This window comes from Heteronotia binoei, chromosome 9 (genome assembly GCF_032191835.1).
Source record: "Heteronotia binoei isolate CCM8104 ecotype False Entrance Well chromosome 9, APGP_CSIRO_Hbin_v1, whole genome shotgun sequence".
Taxonomy (NCBI): domain Eukaryota; kingdom Metazoa; phylum Chordata; class Lepidosauria; order Squamata; family Gekkonidae; genus Heteronotia; species Heteronotia binoei.
The window spans coordinates 111,169,641-111,189,008 of record NC_083231.1 but is presented as its reverse complement, the minus strand read 5'-3'; the positions used below and the strand labels follow the sequence as shown (position 1 = coordinate 111,189,008).

Below are 19,368 nucleotides of genomic sequence, written 5' to 3'. Positions count from 1 at the left end.
AGGTAAGTTTGGGGAATGAAATAACACTACCGATACTCAATAAGAAACATGGCTGCAGCCTGTATCTTCTCGTTTGACGTGAATCCTTGAGAAGCAACTTGCACGTGATTGGCTGATGCAGCATCCTTCTCATTCGTTTAGACAATGCTCCTGCAGGACAAGGTGGCACAATAGTGGCAACCTGAGGCAGATTGCACAGGTTGTTCCAAACAGGCTCCACCCTTCCAATCAGGTGACCCACGCCCCGATTCCTTCACCATGTGATCAGATTGTTAGGGGAAATAAAAACAGATGAGAGAAAGGAAAGGAAAGGAGAGAAACATTTTCAAAGGAAGGCGTTTTAAGATCGTTGATTTCAGTTCTATGCCATACCCATGAGATCGTGTCTTTCTTTTTTGTTTTTGTTTTCTGGATTTTGTTTTGTGAAAATCACATTGTATACCGTACTATACAATTGTTATTATTAAATCTTTTTTTTCTTCTTTTTTTTTCTTTACCTTTTTAAAAGAGAAAGTCCAACATCTAGAAATAAGAGGTAGAACTACACAAAACTATACATTTCCTGCTGCAGGAAAAAAAATTCATTTTTTTACAGTAATTTTTTTTTAAAAAAGGTTAAAAAAATGACAAAAAAATATTAAAGTCACAAGTTAGGCCCCCATAATTTAAAACAAAAAAAAAATCTAGGGTGGGGGGGGGGAGTAACACTCGTCAAAGTAGCTGACAGGTAAAAGTCCATTAAAATATTACAGAATAAAAGTTGCACAGGAAAGGGACCTGTTCCACACACTCACTACCATGATGGCAAAAAGAAATTCTTTCTGTGCGGGGATGTACCATTCCATCTCCTTTCCTTGAAATTACCCAACATAGCAGTAACTGATATTAAGAGCATGTTAAGATTAGCAGCGTTCTGCAAAAGTGGAGAACTAAGGGGTGCTACGTTAAGCCAGAAGTCAGGTTTGTTCTGCTAGAGAAAAAGAAAAAGAAAAACAAACAAACACCGATTCGCAGCTTTAAAAAAAAAAAAAAATAACAGTCAGTTTTGCACTCATCTTGCAAAGGTGTGATAACAGATCCTTAACGCTTCTGTCAGCTCCTTGAAAGAGGTATAGGTACAGATGTGACTGAAAAGGCAAAACAAAAAAATTGTCTTGGTCAGAAAGAAAGAAAGAAAATAGAGCAAACAGAAAAATATACCCCCTCTCCAAAGAAGTAAGAGGGAATGGGAGAAAATTCAGAGCGAAAGGGAGGGCAATGTGTCCTGGTTTTATACTAGGCAGAGTGCAACCGAATATTTGGCTAGTAATGAAAGAAAACCGACGACGACGACAAAATAAAAAGCCGGTTCAACAGAAGATTAGCGATCAAGTTACAAAGTTGTTTCTGTTCCCTTGCTCCTCCAGAAAAAACCATTGTCTTCAGGATCGAGTTCTATTCTAATTTGAGGCACAACTTTCACTGGAGTTCGCGGAGGGCTGCGGACAAAAAAAAGAGAGAGGAGAGGAAACAAACAAACCGAAATCATACATGAGAATTGATACGGTGCGATCAAGTCTGGATTAATTATTACATCGGGAAAGACATAAAAGCAGTGGCCACCCTGACCTGGACAGCCCAGGCTAACCCAACGTCATCAAATCCCAGAAGCTAAGCAGGGTTGGCCCGGATTAGTATTCGGATGAGAGGTCACCAAGGAAGTTGGAGTGGCTACACAGAAGGCAATGGCAAACCACCTCTGAACATCTCTTGCCTTGAAAACCCTATGGGGTTACTGTAAGTTGGCTACAACTTGACGGCACTTTCCACTCCCCCCCCACCCGCACACCACAGAACTGTGACCTCTAAGCTGCACTGTATGCCACTCTTAAGCTGGTTTTAGAAGAAAGAAGGTGGCGTTTCAAGATGGCATTTCAAATAGAGCCATTTAAGTACTGACTACTTAAGAGAGAAGCCATGACTGACTATTTAACCCTTCCACCCCCAAACTGAAGCCTTGTTCATGAGTTACAGTGAACACACATACAATCCACACAGTGTGCACTTGATACTTCTTTGTGTGTGTGTTAACTGTTGTGTTACAGTCAATGTACATACAGCTGAATGTGTGATGCAAACCCCATATTTATCCAAGAAGAAGACTGAAGATTTATACCCTGCCCTTCTCTGAATCAGAGACTTAGAGCGGCTTATATCTATCTCCTATATCTTCTCTCCCCACAACAGACACCCTGTGAGGTAGATGAAGATATTGGATTTATATCCCGCCCTCCACTCCGAAGAGTCTCAGAGCGGCTCACAATCTCCTTTACCTTCCTCCCCCACAACAGACACCCTGTGAGGTAGATGAAGATATTGGATTTATATCCCGCCCTCCACTCCGAAGAGTCTCAGAGCGGCTCACAATCTCCTTTCCCTTCCTCCCCCACAACAGACACCCTGTGAGGTGGGTGGGGCTGGAGAGGGCTCTCACAGCAGCTGCCCTTTCAAGGACAACTTCTGCCAGAGCTATGGCTGACCCAAGGCCATTCCAGCAGGTGCAAGTGGAGGAGTGGGGAATCAAACCCAGTTCTCCCAGATAAGAATCCGCACACTTAACTACTACACCAAACTAAATGGGTTCCGGATTTCTTTCATAAATTAATCATGTATTGGCTCTTTCTTACAAACAGATGTACACGCATACAGGCAGGCTGCATATGCAGGATGTATGTGGGTTTACTGTAACATGTGAACGAGGCTTCAACTAAGTCCTAATAATGCAGCCATAAACACAAAACAAGTTCACAGGCAAGTACCTGAGGTCACTTGAGTTCAGGCAAAACTTGAATCTGCGATCAAACCAGATCTGCCAAGAACACTGGTATAATCTGTACACCATGGGTGGCCAACAGTAGCTCTCCAGATGTATTTTTGCCTACAACGCCCATCATCCCCAGCCAGCATGGCTGATGGCTGGGGCCGATGGGAGTTGTAGGCAAAAAACATCTGGAGAGCTACCATTGGCCACCCCTGCTGTACACCACACAAATAGTTATGGAGCAGAGGTCCATCAGTGACTATTAGCCACAGTGTGTGTGTGTGTGTGTGTGTGTGTATAAATTTTTGACCACTGTGTGATACAGAGTATTGGACTTGATGGGCCATTGGCCTGATCCAACATGGCTTCTCTTATGTTCTTATGTACTGGCACACAGTCATCCAAGGTGGACGCTTTCCCAACAATGAGATATTTTACCTAGATATGTTTGGGGCTGAACCTGAGGACTCCATGAGGGATTCTGGGAATTGTAGTTCTGTGATCTCTAATGAAAGCATTTATTCTCCCTTATCGGGGTTACTGCTAATCGAAAACAACCGGAAACTCATTGACGTTTGTAAGGGGAATGGAATAACAGAGCTGGATACAAATGAATTTTGGTCTCTTTCGGAAATGAAAGCTGCAACACTCCTCAAATGCCGATAGGCCTGACAAGCTAACGTGCCTGAATAGGAGAGTTAGAGCTGTTCTTTGGAATAGCTTGACTGCAACTGGAACAAGGGAACTGCCCAGGAGGGAGAATTCAAAATAGGATTTAACAATGGACCAAGTTCTCGTGCCAACTGAGTCTCTGTTCCGAATTGTGTGGTTTCTGTGTTCTCCACCCATAAATTTATGTCCCATTCCCTTCTTCGCTGAACTAGTTTTGACGGTGCCTTCATGAAAACAGCAGCATTAGTGCAGCAACCTTTTAAGTCCATGTGCTGGGAAGATTCTAGGGGCACATATACCCCTATTAACTGGGGGGGGGGAGTTGAGAACATAAGAAACAGCCCTGATGGATCATATTAATCCACCCTCCTCTCTAACACAATGGCCAGTTACTCTACAGCAGGGGTGGCCAACCTGTGACTCAGGAGTCACATGTGGCTCTTTCACACGTATTGTGCGGCTCTTGAAGCCCCCACTGCCCTGCTGGCTGGCTTGAGTAAGGCGTTTGTGTCTTCAAATCACTTTTCCAAGCCAAGCCAGCCAGCAGCTCGGAGAATGCATTTAAAGTTAAAGTTGCTTTCTTTCCACCTCTCCATCCTCCCATTTTTCTCCCCTTTCTTCCTTCCCAAACATCTGACATTCGTGTCTTGTGGCTCTCATGCATCTGGCATTTATTTTATGTGGCTCTTACATTGCGCAAGTTCGGCCACCCCTGCTCTAGAGGTTCAACAACAGGACACAGAGGTCAAGGCTTTTGCCCTGATCTTGCCTTCTGACACCGGTATTCGGAGACGTGCTGCCTCCGAATGTGGAGGTTCCCCTCAGTCACCATGGTTGGTAGCCGCCAATAGACCCGTCTCCCTTGAATCTAATACTCCTATAAAGCCATCCATGCCTGTGGCCATCGCTGCATCCTTTGGCAGCAAATTCCACATTTTAATCACTGGTGTAGTGTTCTTGTGCTCTGCAATTCAAACCACATATGTGATTCCAGGGGTGGAATTCTCGCAGGAGCTCCTTTGCCCATTAGGCCACACCCCCCTGATGTAGCCAATCCTCCAAGAGCTCACAAGGCTCTTTTTTGTAAGCTCTTGGAGGACTGGCTACATCAGGGGGCGTGGCCTAATAGGCAAAGGAGCTCCTGCTAGAATTCCACCCCTGTATGATTAGGGAAAAGACCCTAAGAGGCCAGGATGGGCCCTGCTGACTCACACCAAAGGCCAGTGTAGTCCAGCCTCTTGTTTCCCAGTAAGGCCAACTCCATGTCCCCAGAATGCCTTCAGGTAGGACATGGTGGCCAAAGTTTCCTTCTTTTGATGCCTCCCCAAGTCAACTAGTATCAAAGATAAACTGCCTTCACATGTGATGGTCTGACCCTCCATGAATGTGTCTTGTCCTCTTTTAAAGCTTTCTAGGATAACAGCCACGGCTACATCATGTGGCAGTGAGTTCCATAAGCTAATCATGTGATGTATAAATAATGATTTCCTTCTTTCTGTCCTGAACCTTCTGCCCATCATGAGTTCCAGTGTTTCGGAAGAGGAAGGGAAAGCTCTCTCTGTCAATGTTCTCAACACTGAGAGGTGCGCTGTAAATTTTTATTTGCTTATTACTTTAGACTTTTATCCCGCTCTTTCCGCAAGCGGACTCAGGGCGGCTAACAATCAATTCAGACATCTACCATTACAATTTAAAAATGATATAATACAGGTTTTTTTTAAAAAAAAGAAAACATTTTTAAAACATTTTATTGTGCTGTGCAGTATCAGTATAGACGGGATCTTTCTTTCCTCTGACAGTGATCCTGTAACGATCTGGATTTCCTGGATGTCTTTCCTTTTTCAAAAGGATGCATTCCATTGTACAACTGCTTGCTTTTTAAAAGTGCTTAAACTTCCCTGACTCTACTAAACCAGGATTTGGCTTGACTGGTTTACGAAAATGTCAGCCCTAAAGGGAGGGAACATATACTCCAGTGATACCAAATGTTACAAAATGGGAAGCTTCACTGAATAAGTCAGTTTTTTTGGTGTGTGCGCCGGTTTTTTTTTCCTCTGAAGGGAACAGATCTTAAGAACATGAGAAGAGCCCTGCTGGATCAGACCAGTGGTTCATCTAATCCAGCATCCTGTCTCACACAGTGGCCAACCAGTTCCTCTGGAGGGCCAACAACAGAGCACAGAGGCCGAGGCCTTCATGAGAACATAAGAAGAGCCCTGCTGGACCAGTCTTTTAGTCTATCTAATCCAGCATCCTCTCTCACACAGTGGCCAGCCAGTTCCTCTGGAGAGCCAACAACAGGGCATAGAGGCCAAGGCCTTCCCCTCATAAGAACATCAGAAGAGCCCTGCTGGAACAGACCAGTGGTCCATCTAGTCCAGCATCCTTTCTCACACAGTGGCCAACCAGTTCCTCTGTAAGGCCAACAACAGGGTATAGAGGCCAAGGTCTTGCCTCCTGGCTCTGGGATTCAGAGGATTAGTGCCTCTGAATGTGAAGGTTCCCCTCAGTCACCAGGGCTTGTAGCCACTAACAGACTCATCCTCCATGAATCTATTGAATTCCCTTTTAAAGTTGTTTATTCCTGCGGTAATTGCTACATACCACATTTTAGAAGAAGATTTTGGATTTATATCCCACCCTCCACTCCGAATCTCAGAGAGGCTTACAATCTCCTTTATCTCCCCCCACCCCCCACAACAGACACCCTGTGAGATGGGTGGGGCTGGAGAGGGCTCTCACAGCAGCTGCCCTTTCAAGGACAACTCCTACAAAAGCTATGGCTAACCCAAGGCCATTCTAACAGGAGCAAGTGGAGGAGTGGGGAATCAAGCCCGAATCTCCCAGATAGGAGTCCGCACACTTAACCACTATACCAAACTGGCTTTAATCTTGATTCGGGAATAATTATATTTCTCCTATTTGTAGACAGAAGGCAAGGTAAACCAACCAATGTGGGTGGTCCATACATGGCACCAAAATTGCAATCCACCCTTCCAAAGTCATGGCTTCCCTATAAATAAGGTCACATCATAACATATAAATCGATGGTGCAGTCTCATTTGGAATACTGTGTACAATTCTGGTTATCGCACCACAAAAAGGATATAGCATTGGAAAAAGTGCATAAAAGGGCAACTAGAATGATTAAAGGTTTGGAACACTTTCCCTATGAAGAAAGGTTGAAACGCTTGGGGCTCTTTAGATTGGAGAAACGTCGACTGCGGGGTGACATGATTGAGGTTTACAAGATAATGCATGGGATGGAGAAAGTAGAGAAAGAAGTCCTTTTCTCCCTTTCTCACAATATAAGAACTCGTGGGCATTCAGTGAAATTGCTGATCAGTCAGGTTAAAACGGATAAAAGGAAGTACTTCTTCACCCAAAGGGTGATTAACATGTGGAATTCACTGCCACAGGAGGTGGTGGTGTGTATATATATATATATATATATATACACATACACACACACAAACATATATTGGTCACTGTGTGACACAGAGTGTTGGACTGGATGGGCCATTGGCCTGATCAAACATGGCTTGTCTTATGTTCTTATGTGACACAGAGTGTTGGACTGGATGGGCCATTGGCCTGATCCAACAGGGCTTCTCTTATGTTCTTATGTGACACAGAGTGTAGGACTGGATGGGCCATTGGCCTGATCCAACAGGGCTTCTCTTATGTTCTTATGTGACACAGAGTGTTGGACTGGATGTGCCATTGGCCTGATCTGACATGGTTTCTCTTATGTTCTTATGTGACACAGAGTGTTGGACTGGATGGGCCATTGGCCTGATCCGACATGGCTTCTCTTATGTTCTTATGTGACACAGAGTGTTGGACTGGATGGGCCACTGGCCTGATCCAACATGGCTTCTCTTATATTCTTATGTGACACAGAGTGTTGGACTGTATGGGCCATTGGCCTGATCCAACATGGCTTCTCTTATGTTCTTATGTTCTATACATTTTTTTTAAAAAAACCCTTACCTTGGCATCGTGTGGGAGTGGAGGTAAGGAAAATTATCAGCATGATGTATGTCGTTCAAGGAATGTTGGTGATTTTTCTCCTTTTTTGAAAAAATAAATAAATAAATGTCACTGCCAGTATACAGATACAAATGCCCGAGCATTACTCTGGTATCATCAGAACAGGATCTGATAACATGCTTTGAATTACGGGTGCTATTGGATAAGTGACAGCTCATCAAGTCACAAGGACAGAAATACCCAATGGAACAAGTTACATGCATTGGTGGGTTTGTCAGATCTTGTGTTCAGAAGATACATGTTGCCTGCATGCCACCTTTGTGCCCAGACCAAAAGGAAGGAGAGGATAACCAGCAGTGAAACAGCACACCAAAGAAAGTCACCTGAGAGGGTCTCATCTAATCCAGGGACGGTGGCTCAGTGGTAGAGCATCTGCTTGGTAAGCAGAAGGTCCCAGGTTCAATCCCCAGCATCTCCAACTAAAAAGGGTCCAGGCAAGTAGGTGCGAAAAACCACAGCTTGAGACCCTGGAGAGCCACTGCCAGTCTGAGTAGACAATACTGACTTTGATGGACCTTTGAGGGTCTGATTCAGTATAAGGCAGCTTCATACGTTCATACATGTTAATATGTTAATCTTGCTTCCAAGACCTCCTGTGGAGGCACATGCAAGAAAAAAACTCTAGACACCCGAATGGCTTCTCTGCAAAGAGCAGATAGGAGGATCTGGCACTCTGCTCATTATTCTCTGCTATGTTTTTTTCTCCTGAGGACAGGGGAACCATCCCTAAAACATTCCTATGGAGTGCAACTGGAAAGGCTTCCAAGAAATGAGCCTTAACTACTCACTCTTCCACAGGAGGAGGAGGCAGGTGAAGATAATCCTCTCTCAACTGGGACAGGGACAGGAGGAGGAGGTCAAATAGCAATATGCATTTTCGAGGAGGAAGATGTCAGATAGCAATATAAATTTTCGAGGAGCAAGAGGTCAAGATAGCAACACAAATTTACAAGGAGAATGAGGTCAGATAATACGAATTTCTGAGAAGCAAGAGGTCAGGTAACAATACGATTTTCGAGGAGGAAGACGTCAGGTAACAAGACACATTTTCAAAGAGCAAGATGTCAGTTAGGAGCACGAATTTTCGAGGAGGAAGACGTCAGACAGGAGCACGAATTTTCAAGAAGGGAGATGTCAAATAACTACGAATTTTCAGTTTAGGTTCCACAGATCTGTTCCACTGATGGTGGTGCTTTTCTCTGGCTCTAAAAGGAAGACGCTGCATCAGGGGAAGGTTTCTTATGCAGCTGGAAAGCACTATCATTATCAGAACAGATCTCTGAGGTCTAACACTCCACACTGAAGATGCAAGATCTTTCTAAAGTTTCAATTTGAGGCCCAAGGCTGCCATATAGATGACCTATGAACCTGACATTGTCTTCCATCGCTGCAACACTGTTGGTATGAGACTTTTTTAAACCTGCTTGATACTTACCTCCCCCCCTCTATCTATCTATCTATCTATCTATCTATCTATCTATCTATCTATCTATCTATCTATCTATCTATCTATCTATCTATCTATCTATCCATCCATCCATCCATCCATCCATCCATCGATCCAACCAATCCTGCCCTTGCTGTAAGAATGTGCCTAATGGTTCGCTCTACAAAACACTCCAACTGCTGAAGGATTGGATGATGACTCTGAAAAACCAGCTGAAGCATGAAGGCATAAAACTGTTCTTGGAAAGCACCCAGGTTTGGTGTGACTGAACAAATCTGAAAGGGATTCTGGGAAATGCTGTGAACTTGAGAAGTACAACGTGGAGACAGGGCAGCAAATTTAAATTGCTTGGGAAATCTAAATTCTATTGCCTATTGACCACTATGCTGAGCGGCAAGTGCAACAATTTTGAATTGGGTGTTTCCTGTTGAATGTGGATGGCTGGTACCACAAGTCTCTTGAACTGGGCAAAGGCAGAGGCCGCAAAGCTCAGCTGAGCCAACCAACTTACACTTCCAGTTGCACCCAGAAGTATATTTTGCCTTGGAGCAAGCTATATCCATCCACACATACCCCAAAATCTTTGCAAGTCCACCTGAAGGTGGGAATCAGTTGTGGCTATTAAGCTAGATGTTTGAAGAAGTCAAGCAAAGCCAAAAATAATCTCCGCCATTCAATGTTGACATGTGTTTTGAAAATACTTGTCATGTTCGCAGAAGGTTAAACTTTTCATTCTTCTCTCTTAAAGCAAAACATTCAATATTGGAGACTGTGTGATTCTTCCTCTTTGGAAAAATACACACCAAATGCAAGAGAGCTGTTATACGCAACTGCTATGGGATTCCATTCTTATATTTAAAAAATCCAAACACCAGAATATGCACAGGAGAGCAACAGAGAGAGACAAACAATGGTGATGGCGGACTTTTAAAAAATGAAAACGACAATCACGTCTTGGGTATTAGCACGAATTTAAGGTTGAACGAGAAGGAAGCCAACGTAACCCAAAGCCACCTAGAAGAAGACAAGCGTGTTAATGCTGCGGTATGATTCACAAGATGATCTCCTTTTCAAAATTAAGGAATGGCACGGAGAACTACGACATTTAAAATCGGATTGATGATGATTGATTGGATCCTAAGGAAACAAACGGCAATAGACAGTGGTGCGGCTTCTAGAGACAGCAAACCAGAAATTAGCCAGCAGGGTAAACTAAAGGAAATCATTCAAAAGAGTTAGACAGTACACGCAGCCACATGTGGATGAGGGAGGCGGGCGAGTAAATATCGTACCAGAAATGGACTGGATGATTTTGGAAGGTTAGACACAGAGAAAGAGAGCTAGCCATTGACCTGTTAGCAGCTGGATTAACGCAATTAAAAGTGGAGGTGCAAAGAAAGAGAGAAAGGGGGGGGGAATAGCGGGACACCCCCACAAATGAGACAAGAGTAAAAATAATGTTTGGAAAGCCAACAAAAATTTTACATGCTGCGGAAAAAAGCTGGGTAAAAAAAAATAAACATGGAAATGGTGAAAAAATAGACGAAAAACATCTACGAAACAAGTATTTTTGTTAAAAAAAGATAAATATATGTATATATAGATATATGAATACGTATATATAGATGTATGAATATATATCTATATATGTATATACATCTCACTTTATATCTGCTTTGCGGCAGTGCAAATTCAGACTGAAGCAGGCATGCAAGAGGTTAGTTCTACTCACTGTCGGAAGGTTTGCTATCACTTAGGAAAGGTTCTTGTTCCATGATGTCCATTGGAATTTTAATACTTGGGACATTTTCTGAGTAGGGGCAGTCAGACTGTGAAAGAAATGTGCACAAAAATGCTTAGAATGCTTCCACCTCGCTCACGCTTTCTCTCTTTCTCACTATCCCCACAGATCATCCACAGAACATACCAGCCCAGCTCTGGCATTTAAGTGGTATTGCAGCAGCCACTCTGGCAATGGCACCATCTACTGACAGTTAGAGGAATAACAACTCAATGCACTTCAGTGTCCTTTATGACCGACAAATTTACTCTTTGAAGAAAGTCTCAAAACTTTCAGGACGTAGGGATGCACGTTGATGTGTTTTATTATCCACTACATTTCTAACTCCAAGGAACTCAAGGGGGTTAATTTAGGAAATAATTAGTTCCCAGACCTGCTTATTTTCTTCTTCCCACCCAAATTTCCCTTCACATGTGCCAATTATATTTCACTCCATTGTTTTTCCACCATATGCCACCTTGATTGCATTAGCTGAAAGGAGATATAGAAATGTAATAAATATAAACAAACCACTAATGGCTCTAGAGGAGCTATCTATGGTTGCTAGAAGGGAATAATGTCCTACTAATTAAGCTGAAGCAACAGGCTTCTAGAAGGGCCTTCAGCAGTGCTTTGCAAGGATTCTAGTACAGATAAGCAAAAAGCAGTTTCTTCGTTGAGTTGTCCATGACGCATCTCTGCAGTGCGAAGGATGATGACAACACAGCAGTCTAAAGCCCCTCGATCCACTTGTGAAGCATCTCTGCAGTTTTCTTTGTGGTGGTGGTGGGGGGAGAGTCCTTGTTGGTAACGAAACTGACCATGCGGCCAATATAATGAGAGTTCAGGCCTCTTTCTCAACTCCCTCCATGCTTCTCTTGCTGTCCCCTCTGGTGACAACCAATATCCCTCAAGGCAATTAACTCGATTTGGGGTTTTTTTGGCTTCACCATTGGTCCCAATAGGTCATAATGGAGAATTGAGGGTGAATGAAGAAGGCATTTAAAGATCTAAGTGCTTTTTCCAAGGTGCACCCAAATAAAATCCGAATAATATCGGCTTTCATTTGGGCTCAGCTATATTAGAAGCTGAAAAGAAACTTTATAATTTCTTTTCAGCTTAAAACTCCCCTGAAAAATACCAGTAAGAATTTTTTGGGGGGAGGGGGGTGTTCTGGTAAACTGAACACCACCACTCCTAATGTGCTTGGCATGCAGAAGGTCCCAGGTTCAATCCCCAGTATCTTCAATTGAAAGGCTCTGTTGAGACCTCTATCTGAGACTGCTGCCAGTCTTAGACAATACTGACCTTGATGAACCAATGGTCCATTCAGTATAAGGCAGTTTCATGTGTACTTCGAAGTAACTATGGAATGTGTACCCCCATCTGTACATGCATACATCTGTGTGTGAGATGTGTATTCACTTTACAAATGAAACCAGGGACCAGGACCTGGATAAATAGAATGTTTCAATCACACCTTCAGCCATAGATGAATGAAACATGAGAATCACTTGATGCATGTAAAAAGAAAATTAACTGTACATGGGCTGTATGTGCATTCCATGTAACTTGTGAGCAAGGCTAGCAGTGTTCATATTCTAGACAAATTTTCACTTTAAACTAAAATATTTTCAGATGGCCCAGTTCCTCCCAAATTTTGGACTTAATTCAGCTGGCAAAGGCGGAAGGTAATACGTTGACAACTGCACAACTGTCTCCTTAAACTTCAGGGTGATCAGAAAGCAATGGGTAATGTTTTCATAGTGACGTCGTAACACCTAGTAACATCGTTTCCCCCTCCCCTCTTTTTATACTTCTGGAGACAAATCTCATAGATGACACTGGGGGAAAAAATAAATACCGCAGTCGCTGTTGCTCCGTCGCCGGGCTTTTGTTTTCATTGCATTAAGCAATTGATTCTCCCACCAGTTGCAGCTTCCTCCAATTCTCTCCGCATCTTCCCAATCTAAAAAAAAACAAGATTGGGAAGGCGCAGGGAGAACTGGAGGGAGCCGTGGGTCAAAATGCACCTGCGCAGCAACTGGTGGAGAATCAATCACTTGATCTGACAAAAGCAGAAGCCAGGAGGTGGAGGCACAGCGACTGCGGAATCAGTCAAAATGTCTCCTTGAGCCTTAATACGCAGTGACAGCAGCATGGAAACACCCCTGCCTTGTCCCCCTGCAGCCAGCAAAAGCCTTTTTCAAGCCAGATTCTGCCACAAGCTGCCGACTGCCAACCCCCTAGATTTAGAGTCCCATTTGGGCTACCCGCTGTAAAACTCAGAGAGAAGACGGAGAGCTTTTATACCCGCTTTTCTCTACCCTAAGGTATCTCAAAGCAACTTCCAATTGCCTTTCTCGTCCTCTTCCCACAACAGGCACCTAGTGAGGCAAGTGGGGCTGAGAGAATTTGGAAAGGTGATGGGCCCAAGGTCAACCGACAGGCCTCACGTGTGTCGGAGCAGCTTACAATCAGCTTCCCTTCCTCTCCCCACAACAGGCACCCAGTGAGGTAGGTGGGGCCGAGAGAGCTCTGAGAGGACTGTGGCTGACCCAAGGTCACCCAGCAGGCTTCATGTGGAGGAGGAGTGGGAGGAATCAAAGCTGGCTCTACAGATTAGAGTCTGCCACTCTTCACCACTACACCACGCTGTAAATAGAACATCTTTTTACTTTCACGCGACATGTGGCACCATACCGAACCCTGTGGAAGAATTATCTGAAGGCACCATGTGATCGATTTCCCTCAAGAATACAAAGGATGAAAAACAACTGAGCAAATTCTAAGGCACAAAGTTGGGTTAGCACACACTCAGCATTCCAAAGGTTGAGGCTAGGGTTCCTCAGGAAACGCCGTCACGGACAGACGCTCTTCTGATTGGCTGTTGTCAACAGCCACTCAAGGTAGACTGTTACCAAGCAAATCAACCCTTCTGTGTGCGGGGGGGGGGGGGGGAGGGGAGAGAGAACGGGAGAGGAAATAAAGAAATAACCAGAAAAGAGAATGTGATGTGTGTTTTCCTGGTTGCAAGTTAGCCTGCCAAGTTGCTCTTATGTCCTGAAAAGCAGAGTAAGAAGGGGAAAAAAGGAGAAAGTCAAGAGCTGGTCAAAGTAAACAAAGCTGAGTGACTGCATAGGCAAAGAAAAGGAGAGCGTGTCATGTTTCAGCAGACTTTGATAAGGGAACAGAGAGAAGATTCTTAGTAACCGAGCTGGCTTCTCTCTTCCAAACCAAGTTCAGGCCCGTAACTTGAGAATGGTGAGGTTGAAAATCCGGGGTTTGCATGGCTGAAGGATCTGCTCCCATAATTCCGCTATTGAGGAGGCACTGATGTGGACAACCCTAACGCGTGAGGTGAGTGATCATGGGATGCGGCAGCGGGCAGTGCCGGATTAAATCCCATGGAGGCTCCTAGGCAATCAAAATCTCGGGGGCCCCCTCACAAGTTCTCAGAGTTGGAGCCCCCGCCCCACTGCCTGTGGCCCCCGCTGTGGCCTGCAGTTACCTTCACAAAAGCCCCTTTGATAAAGCTGCGGGGGAGAAGCAGAGAGAGGCAAACTTGGCGATGATGCCAGCAGCAGACGCACCAGGCAAGTTGAGCAAAGAGGGGCTCAGTTGCTGGTGCATGTGCATGCTGGAAAGGCTGCAAGCAGGGGGGAAGCCAGCCCAGGGGGGCCCTAAAGGCATGGGGGCCCATAGGCCAGTGCCCACTTGGCCTAATTGTTAATCCAGCCCTGGCAGTGAGAATTGCTGATACTGAGACAGACAGAGGAGAAAGTTTCACATCCCGGGGATTTGTGACACACACACACACCCAGTCACAAGATACGTCTTTTCCACTGCAGTCTGTAAGTAGAGACTGTGGCGACTCTCTTGCGCAATGGTCCCTTTTGAATTGGGCATTGCAGGAGACAGCATCTTCTTGGGAACAGCGTCCCCGGGGCTTTTTTTGTAGCAGGAACTCCTTTTCATATTAGGCCACGCCCCTCTGATGTAGCCAATCCTCCAAGAGTTTACAGTAGGCCCTGTACTGAGGGCCCCGTAAGCTCTTGGAGGATTGGCTGTATCAGGGGTGTGTGGCCTAATATGCAAAGAAGTTCCTGCTACAAAAAAAGCCCTGAGTGTCTCATTGATGGGGCAATAATTCCCGTGAAAGTCGCAAAGATGAGAAAGAATGGTGGCTTCATTGCAGCCAGACAAATGTCAGAATGGCCTTCGGGTTTGGCTGGAGGCACAAGATAGTCGCACCCAGTGGGGGTAAGTTCCACAGGCTACTGGAATAGGCTGCATGTGCAGCTATAGCCCACACACACTTCCCCTTCGGAAGTTTTCTTTTGGACGTGATGATCCTGCGCTTCCAATCAGGCTTTCAGCCGGCTTCAACGGAACGTCTCAGCTGACGCAGTTTGATTCTGTGTGGCAAAGGGAGCTTGATGCTGTGATGCTCAGGGAGCAGTGAAAGGAAGCACGTCAGGGCTGTAAGAAGGATCCTCCAAATCTGCATTCAGCAAGGCCATGTATCCTACGGGCAGGCCTTTTATTGGGGCAGGAACTCCTTTGCATATTAGGCTGCACTCCCCGATGTAGCCGATCCTCCTGGAGCTTACAGTAGGCCCTATATGAAGAGCCCTGTAAGCTCCCAGAGGATTGGCGGCATACGAGAGGTGTGGCCTAATGTGCAAAGGAGTTCCTGCTACAAAAAAAATTAGCCCTGCTTGTAGTCCTTCTCACTGCAAACTCACCTGTGCTGGTGGCTTTCGTCCATGTAGGTCCCACAATCCGTGGCATGGTTCTCAGGAGTTGGATTCTAGCAGGGGCTCCTTTGCATATTAGGCCACACACACTCCTGATGTAGCCAATCCTCCAAGAGCTTAGCCATGTATCCTACGGGCAGGCCTTTTATTGGGGCTTAGCTCTTGGAGGATTGGCTACATCAGGGGTGTGTGGCCTAATATGCAAAGGAGTTCCTGTTACCAAAAAAAAAAAAAAAAGAGAAGCCCTGCCTATTTGGTATATTTAAAAAAAAAAATTCTGGGCGCTCCAAATTCTGCATCAGGAACTTCAGAATCCTGCATCTCCTACAAATAGTACAACCTGAAGAATCTCCGCGCATTTAACCACTACACCAAACTGGCTACCAAACTACACTACGCTCATTGCATTAAAAAGTATTTCCTTTTGCCTGTCTTGTCTGCCCAACAACTTCATTGGGGGACTCCCCCCCACCACCACCAAAGTTCTGTTATGATAGAAAGAGAAAGGAGGAGTCTGTAGCCCTTGGGTTGAGTGTCCTCAATCCCAACCCATGCTAAACCAGGCAAAAAAAGGTGAAAATAGCCTTACGTTATCATTATCAACTTCATTGGGGGACTCCCCCCCCCCGCCAAGTTCTGTTATGATAGAAAGAGAAAGGAGGAGTCTGTAGCCCTTGGGTTGAGTGTCCTCAATCCCAACCCAAGCTAAACCAGGCAAAAAAGGGTGAAAATAGCCTTACGTCATCGTTATCAACTTCACTGGAGGACTCCCCCCACCAAGTTCTGTTATGATAGGAGAAGGAGAAAAGAGGAGTCTGTACCCCTTGGGTTGGGTGTCCCCAATCCCAACCCAAGCTAAACCAGGCAAAAAAGGGTGAAAATAGCCTTACGTCATCGTTATCACTGTCCAAGCTGCTTTTCTTCTTCTTCTTTTGCTTCTCATCTTCTTTCTTCTTCTTATCTTTCTCTGGAATGACGTCGTCAAGGAAACTGAGGTCGTGCTGGGAGAAGAGGTAGTCCATGGCCTTTCGGACCGCCACCAGCGCCAGGATCTAACAGGACAGAATTCAGCACGCTCTTAAACTTGCACGTGTCTGTTTTCCCTCTGCGGTCGTTCAAGCTTACCTGCTTCGCTTCCTGGATTCTGCGCATCCGGCCCTCCTCTTTGCCTTCCCCACTGGCAAAGAGAGAGTTAATACATCTGAAATCAGAGCAGCTGGTAGGAACAAAGTCAGAATAATTCCTCAAAAGGAATTATTCTCCCGATCTCGTACTCCTTTTAAAGAATTACTGCAAGACAAACAAGGTAGGAATCAAGTGCAACTTTAGGACCAACCAAGTTTTATTCAGAATGTAAGCTTTCGTGCGCGCCAAGCACACATCCTCAGACGAGGAATCAGGTGCAATGAGCAGAGGTGCACATAGCTGGCAGGCAGTGGTTTAGAATGCAAAATGGCACAAATTTAAGCTCCAATCAATTTGTTAATTTTACTATTCTGTCACTGGGTCTTAAATGTGTACCATTTTGCATTCTAAACCGCTGCCTACCAGCTATACGTACCTCTGCTCATTGCACCTGATTCCTCATCTAATAAAGTGCGCTTGGAGCCCACGAAAGCTTACATTCTGAATAAAACTTTGTTGGCCTAAAAGGTGCACTTGACTCCTACTGTGTTCTACTGCTTCAGACCAAGACGGCTGCCCACTTGGCTCTATCTGCAAGATGAACAGATTCCCCTGCTGGTGACATGTATAGGGCAGGGGTGTCAAACATGTGGCCCGGGGGCTGAATCAGGCCCCCAGAGGGCTTTTATCAGACCTGAGCAACTGGCTGTCGTCTGCTTCCTTCTCCCTCTCTCTTGCTACTTTCTGGGTCACAGCTTGCTTTGCCAGGCTTGCTCAATCGCACAGGAGCTACAGAGCAAAGCCTCTATTTTCTCCATTGGATGAAGCTCCTCCCTTGAGGAGGAAAGGGGGACGGATAGCTTGCTTTGCCAGGCTCTCACAATCGCACAGCCAAGCTACTGAGCCAAACCTCTCTTCCTTCTATTGGCTGAGGCTCCTCCCCCTTCTTGTCCCCCGGGGGAAAGAAAGAAAAAGCCAGAGCTTCCTTTGCCCAGTTCCCTGGATCCCATGGGAGAGATACAAAACGAGCACCTTTAAAACCGAGTGCTAATGTTTTTAAGCATGTTTTATTTTAAGTCATTTAAAAATCTTCAATTGTGTTTGTCTGCATCCTTTATAAAGTTTACATCTCCCCTACCTGGCATTATGTTTTATAACAAACATGGCCGGCCTGACGAGGTCTTATTTATGTCAAGTTCAAGTTTATTTATATCCCGCCCTTCCCACCGAAGTGGCTCAGGGCAGCTCACAACACATAAAAATCTAACATAATTTGAATGTAAAACATCTTACACAGTTAAAACAGTAGAATAATAAAACATATAAAACATATAATGGCGGTCTATCAGAACTACACTCAGCTTCCAATGCCAGTTAATTATAAACCAGCCGGAAGAGGGCTGTCTTACAGGCCCTGCGGAACTGACCAAGGTCCCGCAGGGCCCTCACCTCTTCGGGCAGTTGGTTCCACCAGAAAGGAGCCGTTATGGAGAAGGCCCTGTCCCTGGTGGATTCAGATCTGGCCCTCATAACAAATGAGTCTGACGCGCCTGGCTTAGGAAATTTATTTTATTTTCTTCGAAATGTTCACTGAGTAATAAAGTATCTCATCAAACCATTTCCTTCCCTTTTCTCTTTTCCCTTTCATTTCTGGTTAACCGGAAGTCACCTCTTGGTGCCTACTCAAGGAGTCCCCCCAGGCATGGAAAAAATTGTCTATGGTGGAGGTAGCTACAGCACTTTCCTGATCAGCACAAGCTGGGCTACTTTATTATTAGACGCAGCGAGAACCTGAGAAGAGAGCCGCTGCAACAGGAGAAGAGGGCGTTGTGGGATCTGCGTCTCGGTGCAACGGCGAAACGGGATCACAACATTCACGAGGCCATTAAAACCTCCCACGTCAAACGGAAATGCATCTTATTATAGCCACGATGAAATATTCCCTGCTGCCAAGTTGACTCTTAGCAATAACACAATAACCTTTATTGGCATGATATCGAACGCAACAGGGAACCGATCCATCCGTCAAATAGCAATTTACAAATACATTCAGCGCCTCCTAGAAGCTAGATATAAAAAAATTGGCAACCGTTTCAATGACCAATTGATTCCGAGTTGACAACAAGGAGGCAACGTTTATTGGACATATGGACATAAGAAGCTGCCTTATACTGAATCAGGCCCTGGGTCCATCAAAGCCAGTATTGTCTACTCAGACTGGCAGCGGCTTTCCAGGGTCTCAAGCTGAGGTTTTTCACACCTATTTGCCTGGACCCTTTTTTGGAGATGCCAGGGATTGAACCTGGAACCTTCTGCTTCCCAAGCAGATGCTCTACCACTGAGCCACAGTCCCTCCCTTTGTCGGGCTTTGCTGTTTGCTCACTCAAACAGGGGTCAATGAGTATGGAGTGCAGGTCAGAGTAAAAAATACAGTTTAAAAATACATGTTCTAAAGTTTCTATCTCTGGACAAGCACAAGTGCACAGTCTGTTAGCATAAGAAGTTTTATGGAACCTTCCAAGAAGTATCGCAGATGGCAGCACATTGAACCTGGCTTGCAAATAGGCTCTGCGTTGCCAAGGGGACCCTTAGCAGTTCCCCAGTGGAATGCATCATCCCAGGAACCTTGGCCCTAAATATGTGAAGTCCCCCTTACTGGGATGTCATTGCCTCTGTGGACTAAAGACACCTGGGATAGAGAACTGGGCGAGATGGAGCGAAAAAGCTGGCT

At 45.1% G+C, this 19,368-nt stretch overlaps 1 protein-coding gene across 1 annotated transcript in view; it reads right to left on the bottom strand.

Annotated features, from left to right (window-relative positions):
* Positions 1–463: 463 nt before the first annotated feature.
* The window catches only part of SLC4A4 (solute carrier family 4 member 4), a 287,851-nt gene continuing 268,946 nt past the window's right edge, over positions 464–19,368 (bottom strand). Inside the window, exons 22-24 of the mRNA XM_060247411.1 lie at positions 16,403–16,564; positions 7,466–7,545; positions 464–1,478 (exon numbers count right to left, since the gene is read on the bottom strand). Coding sequence (XP_060103394.1) covers positions 1,373–1,478; positions 7,466–7,545; positions 16,403–16,564 — 348 coding nt within the window. The 3' untranslated portion in view covers positions 464–1,372. The remainder of the gene's footprint in view (positions 1,479–7,465; positions 7,546–16,402; positions 16,565–19,368) is intronic.